The 7,804-nt window shown below is 40.5% G+C and overlaps 1 protein-coding gene across 2 annotated transcripts in view; it reads left to right on the top strand.

Annotated features, from left to right (window-relative positions):
• Positions 1–625: 625 nt before the first annotated feature.
• The window catches only part of DCTN4 (dynactin subunit 4), a 29,413-nt gene continuing 22,234 nt past the window's right edge, over positions 626–7,804 (top strand). The window contains exons 1-3 of one of the 2 annotated variants that reach the window (XM_081036098.1): positions 626–843; positions 3,352–3,422; positions 5,583–5,761. In XM_081036098.1, the coding sequence (XP_080892224.1) occupies positions 709–843; positions 3,352–3,422; positions 5,583–5,761 (385 nt within the window). In that variant the 5' untranslated portion in view covers positions 626–708. The remainder of the gene's footprint in view (positions 844–3,351; positions 3,423–5,582; positions 5,762–7,804) is intronic. The other variant, XM_081036097.1, reaches the window with a different exon arrangement.

Genomic DNA, 7,804 nt, shown 5'->3' with positions numbered 1-7,804 from the left:
CTCCGTAATTTCCCATTGAATGTGTTTGGACGGCGGAAGCCGGGCGCTAAGGGAACTGCAGCAGAGGGCGACACCGCAGATACGGGGGGCTCCTGCGTAGACCGCGTGCTGCAGGCTCGGTCCTGGAAACCTGGGAAGGCACGTGGCCTCCGCCTGGAGGAACTCACAGTCTAACAAACTTCAAATGAGATAACAAAGTCTGTGATAGCTTCCTACAGGTCGGTGGCTAGACCCTCAGGAGAAAGTGCTGGCGTGGCTCTCAGCTGTCCAGTGCCCCGGGGACCCTTGTTGCTGAGACCTTCCATCTACCTTGGGGTCGTTGGCCTGGAAGGTGAGGCCGGCTCTCAAAGCAGCTGTAACTAAAACAAAGAGCAGCCTTCCTTTCCGGAAGAAACAAAGAACAGGAGATCCCTGAACCCGTCTGGATTTTATCTGTGATTATGTACGTAATGATAGAAAAGCCTCAGTTCCACACAGGCCGCTGACACTCACGAACACCCTGGAGGGGCGGGCCCACGGTGGGGGCGGGGAACGCAGGAACCCCCACTGCGCACGCGCACGTGGACCTCCGCCCGGCGCCACGCCCCACTAGGTGGGAAACCTTACGTCAACGTCTACGTGGAACGACGTAGGGAAGGCGGCGAGGGAAACGCCGGCTCTCGGGTCACCTGATGCGGCGGGAGCGTCGTTGACTCCTCCCTCGCCAAGATGGCGTCTTTGCTGCAATCCGAGCGGGTTCTCTACCTAGTCCAGGGGGAAAAGAAGGTTCGCGCCCCGCTCTCGCAGCTTTACTTCTGCCGCTATTGCAGCGAGCTGCGGTCGCTGGAATGTGTGTCTCACGAGGTAACGCGCTCGTCCCATGAAACGTGTGTGTGTGTGTGTGTGTGTGTGTGTGTTGGGGGGATGGGGAGGCGTTCATATTAGTCACCGCGGCGGGCGGGCAAAGCTCCGCAGGTTGGAGGCGGGTGGTCATTTTCCCCGTTTGCTGATTGGCTCTGTCTTCCGTCACTCAGATGTGCTTGCGCTTTAATTTGCTTGTAATTTGTCACTCGGAAAGTTGGAGCAGCCTTGGGTGGAGCTGAGCGGATCCTCTGGTTCCAGAGCACCCTCTGATTGGACAGACTTGACTAGGCGAATGCTGGCTGTCTCTTAGGGGGTTTGGTAATAAGTAGGGTGGGTTGGGGAGCAGAAGGTGTGGGCGTGCTGTGTGCGCGCCCCTTGAGGGACGAGACACCGTCTTTCCACGGGTGATTTGGGCGGAGTGGATGCAGGCGTTGTCCTTCATGCCCCTCCCATCCTGGAAGTTCTGCTTTGCTTTGTCTAGAAACGGGGCCCGCAGCAGACTGCCTTGCTCCGCATCCTGGCTCGGGCCAAGGCCTGCACCAGGGAAGAGGTTGGGACGGGATGAGCCGAGTGAAGAGTGCTTGTAATAGGGCGTGTCATGTAAGAGGCCGAAACTGTTAATATCCATAGCGCTTCGCCTTGAGGGTGGGATGCTGTCCTGCACGGGCACGAATGGGCGTTGGTGGTGATGGTGCTGAGAACTGGAAACGACCCCACCCGCTAAAAATCACCAAATCACCAAACCCAAAACTTCTGCAGGCTTGGCACCTCTCGTTCATTCAGTAAGTTTGGGGTATTAAACGATGACTATGACATAAATCCTACTGTGGAGTAACTTACAGTCTAATGAAAGAAAAGCTGATAGGAATAGATGCCATTTGTTCGGTATCTTTTCTATATGCAATATGCTTTACGTAATCTCCTTTCATCTTCCTGCAACCCAATGGAGTGCATACATTTTTAAAAATCATTGTACAGGTAAAGAAACAGATACATAGTGTTTGCCCTGAGTCACACAGCCAGAAATGTGGAGATTAGAGGGAAGACCAGGATTAGAAAATGAGCATCCTGACTTAAGAGAATTTCAGTCAAGATCCCTGGAGTGTTAAAAATGCATGTGACAAAACATGTTCTATGCTCTAAACCAGTTTACATATTGTTTTATTGGGGGTATTTTTCACAACATTAAGAATCGTCAGGGAAAGCATTTAATTAATACCAAGAAAAATCAGTGCTACATATGTTTAATACGGCATTGGTTTTTCATGTATATAACGTGGCGTTGATTTTTCTTCATTAACACCGTGTGTGTGTACGTGTCTGTGTGTCTCCTTGGCAGATCCCTTCTCTTCTAGATGTTTCCCTGTTCCAGCTCCACCTTCAGAATTCTCACTTGGTGGTTATTAGGGAGCACAGTCTTCATGGTCTATAATAAGGATCTCTTCAGCTATGACCTTCAGTCTGTAACTGCATCTTTTACAGACTGGTGTGTATCTAAGAGGTAGTAGTAGGGTTTGAAGAAGGATGAGACTAGTGAGGGCTGGAGCAGTCCAGAAAATTCTAATGGAGAATCTGGGATTGGAGTTGCACCTGAAGGGACAAGCATAACTCAGAAAGGGGGCACAAAGGAATTAATTATATTTTGCCTTTTTTAATGAGTGAGGGCAAATATTAGTTGGCAAAACTATAGTTTATTTTCCTTGAGATTATTTGAGCAGCAATTTTATTAATTTTTCCAAAGATGGCCCTGTTTATAATAGATGATGAAAAAAGAAGCCGGTTTGTATCATTGTATTTATATTCAAGTGAATTTGTCTTTCCATCTGCACTTGACTAGAGTTCTAGAATTGTCAAATAGAACATTTTAAGAAATGTTTAAGAAACATTTAAGAAAATAATTATACAGACCTTAACACAATGAATTAAATTTTTATACTTTGAGTTAAATACAGTAAGACTATCTTGTTAGTTTAGTACTTTGTCATTTAAAAATCTATTTGGTTGGCTATCACTGACTTTGTAAATGTTAATCTATGCTGTTCTTCAGTGTACATGTATTACTTCAGTAATAAGAAAACTTTAAGTCTCTCTAAGTGTGGTCAAGTTACTATATTACAATAAAGCTAACCTGGATAGAAGGATATTTGATCACAGCTTTACAAATTAGGTTATTTGCTAATCTATTCTTTAGCTTATCATAGAGTTGTTCTTTTATGTAGACAATATTTAAACACATCTAATACGTAAAACCCTGATGAGAGGGAACAGGAAAAATCAGAAAGGAAAAATAGAAGGGTTTTAGAAAATCTGGACGGTTAAAAAAACAAAGAAAACAGGTGACTGAGGAATAAACCCTAAGTTGAAAGCAGTTTAGGTTCTTTGCCAGATCAGTGATTTCTCACCTTCTGCTTCAGTATATTTTAAATTTTACTGTTTGGCATGGACATAATGCACAGGCTAAACTGAGTTTCTTTTCCCCTGATGTTTTGATTTCTTGTTTCTTTCTAGGTGGACTCCCATTATTGTCCCAGTTGCTTAGAAAATATGCCATCAGCTGAAGCCAAACTAAAAAAGAACAGGTAAGCTTGGGATCCATTTTTTCTGTTTTCCTCAACTCTTTTTTTAATAGCTGGTAAGAAAACACAAGGAATTAACTCTTTTTAACTAGCTTTTTTTTCACTTTTTAGCATCACCTTTGCCAAAGATGAAATGTCCTTTGATTCTTTAAATAAACTTTTTGTTTTAGAACGGTTTTAGACTTAAGAATGATTGTGAAGATGAGAATAGAAAATTCCCACTTACCTCATACCCAGTCTCCCCTGTTGTTAATACACTTTAGTGTGGTATACTTGTCTCAATTAATGAACCATACTGGTACATTATTTTTAAATAAACTCCACATTGTATTCAGATTTCCTTAGTTTTTTTTCCTAATCTCCTTTTCTGTCCCAGGATTCTGTTCAGGATATCCACATTATAGTTAATAGTTAAGTCTCCTTAGGCTCCTATAACTGTGACATTTCCTTGGTGTTGGTGACCTTAAAAGTTTTGAGGAGTATGGGTCAGGTATTTTGTAGAGTATCCTTCATTTGGAATGTGTCGAATGTTATTGGCATTGGCTGGGGGAATGTGTTTTGGGGAGGAAGACCACAGAGGTAAAGAGCATCTTTCATCACGTCGTATCAAGGTATCCAGGCATGGAATGCTATCCATATGACTTACCACTGTTGATGTTAACCTTGGGTACCTGGCTTGAGCGAGGGCTTGTCGCGTTTCTCCCATGTGAAGTTACTCTGGTTTTCCCCTCCTTTTTCATGCTGTCCTCTTTGAAAGGAAAATCACTGTCCCAGCCCACACTTAAATATCGGGGCGTTATGCTCCCGCTCCAGGAGGGCTATCTACATAAATTATTTGGAATTCTTTTGCATGGAAGTCTTTTCTGCCCTATTTATCTATTGAATCATTTACTTAAAGCAGTACGGGCTCGTGAATATTTCGGTTATAATCCATACTACTTTCCTTTGCTCAAATTGTTCCACCTTTGGCTGTTGGGAACTCTTTCAGTAGACTCCTGTATTCCTTTGACGTACCCCCATTGTTTTGTGTGTGTGTTGGGGGTGGTTTGTTCACTCATTTGAGCACTTTCTTACTTTCCGGTACTACTAGATACTCCAGGCTCATCCTGTATATTTTCAGCCTCCGTCCTAGAATTAGCCACTTCTCCAAGGAACCCTGGTTCCTTTTATTGGAGAGAGGTATTAAAAACCAAGATCTGGGTAGTGGGTGTGCTCATTGCTCTGAGGTGCCTTTTGGTTCTTAGTTTGGTGTGAAAGTCCTTTGCTACCAGTCACATTCCTACATCTCCATGGATGCGAACCACGATTATCTTTCCTATCCGTGAGAAATACCTTCTGATAAGCTAAACACTGTTTTGTATGCTGTCCATTAATTTTATCATTTTATCCTCAAAATATCTCAGTAAGGTAGGTACTCTTATTATTCTTGTTTGAGGATACCATCCAGATGGCAAAATATTGCAGATAATTGGAGTTATGGAATGGAACTTCAGAGCCACACTAGAGGTGAAATCTTGATAATCTGAGGTGGTGGGAAAGTTAAAAGCAACAAGGCACAGTGGACCCTGAAGGGGAAATGTTGGCTGAGCACTAGGAGGAATAGTGCCTGAGGAGAGAGCAGAAAGCCCTGAAGATGGAGCGCTTCTGAACCATTACAGTTTGTTAGCACTGTTTGGTGTCTGTTGCAGCTATTTTCCAAACAAAAAGTTATTTTCCAAATCAATTTCATAGGTTGTTGTATTGTTGCCTCTCAGTTTTCCATTGTGCAGTTAGTCTCTTCGCTCTAAAGGCAAGCTGTGACATTTCTGTTTTTCTCAGAATTCTTTGTAGTCTGTACATGGCATAAAAAGAGTCTGAAATAGTTAACTCCAAACTCTTAAAACTGATTCTCTCTGTGGAGTAGATTGGGCAGGCTGTAATTCTTCAAGAACTTTGGTGATGATTGCTTTTTCTTCTTTTGTTTAATAATGAATATATAACACTTAAAAAATTTTAAAACAAAGTTTGTAAGAATCTCAGGAATACTTATTTCGTTTTGCTTGTGAGACACTTCTCCATTACAGTTCTCTCTTGAATTCCTAACACCTAGAACAATGTCTGACACATAGTCAGTACTTGGTAATATTTGTTGAGGGAATAAATTGTTGTATTTTTGTATCATAGATGTGCCAACTGCTTTGACTGTCCTGGCTGCATGCACACCCTCTCTACCCGGGCAACAAGCATCTCCACACAGCTTCCAGATGACCCAGCCAAGACCACCATGAAGAAAGCCTATTACCTGGCCTGTGGATTTTGTCGCTGGACATCCAGAGATGTGGGCATGGCAGACAAATCTGTGGGTGAGTGAGGTAGACTTCAACATGAGCTTTTGTGAAATTAGCAGTGCTGTAACTGCACGCACGTTATTTCTGTTATCTGTTGGGTGGTAGGTGCTAAATTCAGAGTATTTTCTCATAAATCTGCATTCCCCAATTCTCACATTTATGGACAGTATTTCATCTGAGACTAAGTTTCACTAGTTAGTTCTTAGAGTTGGTAAAACAGCTTTTACAAACCTGATACTTAGAATCAAAATATTGATGCCGTTCATAAATAATAAATGCTCTTGATGATGAAACACACCATGCACAAAACTAAAAGATAAAAGTGACAAGTTACGAAAATATTTGGGTCATATGTAACAGACGAAAGATAATGAGGAACTCTTATGAATTGATAAGAAAATGACCAAATAGAAAAATAGACAAAAGGTATGAACTCTCGAGAGTGGAAATAAAAATGGTCAGTGACCAAAATGTGCACACGGAAGGGGCCACAGTCATGTTAAAATGATCTCTGCCTTCACCCCAAACTCCTCAGTAACGTTGCAGATTCCATGGAAAGACCCGAACCTTTTATGAAGTTACAAAGACAAGTTCCACCCTCTCGTGTTTCCCTCCTCTCAAATTTTATAGACCTTTCTTTTTATTTCTACTCCTTTGGGTATCACGAACTGCCTTGTACTATTAATATTGTTTATATGTGAATTTTTCAACTGTTTTCAACTCTAATATCAGTTCTTTGGGAACAAAGTCCTTGTTTTGAATGTCTGAATTCTTTGTTTAGTTTTCATTGTCTGGTTGATTGGAGTTTTTATTTTCACACACAACTTGGTGAGGTAATATTATTTTTTTTTTAAGTTAATAAATACGCGGAAAGGTATGTTCAACTTTACTAGTAGTCAGGGAAATGCAAATGAAAACTTCGTTGACTTTGGCAAAATTGTTTATATCTGGTAATATCAGGTGTTGGCAAGAATATGGGAAAATAGTTCTTTCATACACTACTGCCTTGAAGAGCAGTTTGGCAACATTTATTAAAATTTGTATTGCTTTTTTTCCTTCTGTCCAGCAATTCCATGTCCCAGGTATCTATTCTGGCACATTCAAATACATGCTCAAAGATACATGTGTACATATGAAATGTTTGTCAATGAAACAGAAAAGTTGTGTGTGTTTAGAAGTAAACATCACCTAACACATTAATTACCTGTTCATCATATGAGCCTTTCATATCTGAGGTTGCACTTATCTTTATTTGGAAACTTCCTTTATTTTTACATTTCCCATACTTCATGGTTAGCTTCAGAATAGAGATACTGTTTACACAGTCAGTTCAAAATCTTCACTTGCTATTTATTTTTTATATAAATAGTAGCATTGCTAACTCCCCATTTTCTTTTTTCTGACTTTCTGAAATTTCATTTGTTTAATTTCCTGAAAACTATTTAGACTTGTTAAATATTCCCATTTTTGAATTTTCATAAAAAAGTTTTAGCTTACTTATTAACATATGAGGAAGCCCCTAACAAACTCATGTCATTTGATGTAACGAAAATGAAGATTGACTTTAGCTAAAAACTTTCCATAGATTCTTACACAGTTTGGAAGTAAAGAGGAGTGAAGTTTCTTTAGATTCAACTGTTCTTAAAAATTTAATCCTTGATTCTATTTACTTTGCCACTTGGTTCAGAATGCTTGAGCGCCTGGTTGTTTTTCTGACTTTGTATATTAAATTGATACAATATTCTTCCAAAACAAAAATGTTAACTAAACAAGTGTATCTAATTCCTTAAAAGTGTTCGTTGGTGGGTAAATATTTCCTGAAATGTGAATTATATTAGAATGATACTGTAGCATCCTTTTAGATACGAGTAAATATTTGTGCATATGTTTTAATGTCAGTGTAGCAAGCACGTTGTTTGAATTTGTTTATGAATCTAAGTTAAATGTGAAAAAACAACCTCCCAGTGCCAGTGTATGCCTCAGTGAGTTAAAGTGTATTCTTCCATGTTTGTAGTTTGTCTCTATCAAGTTAAAGAAACAAAGCCCAGAAATCCAAAT

This window comes from Rhinolophus hipposideros (assembly GCF_964194185.1).
Source record: "Rhinolophus hipposideros genome assembly, chromosome: 23".
Classification (NCBI taxonomy): Eukaryota; Metazoa; Chordata; class Mammalia; order Chiroptera; family Rhinolophidae; genus Rhinolophus; species Rhinolophus hipposideros.
This window is presented reverse-complemented; position numbering and strand designations above follow the sequence as displayed.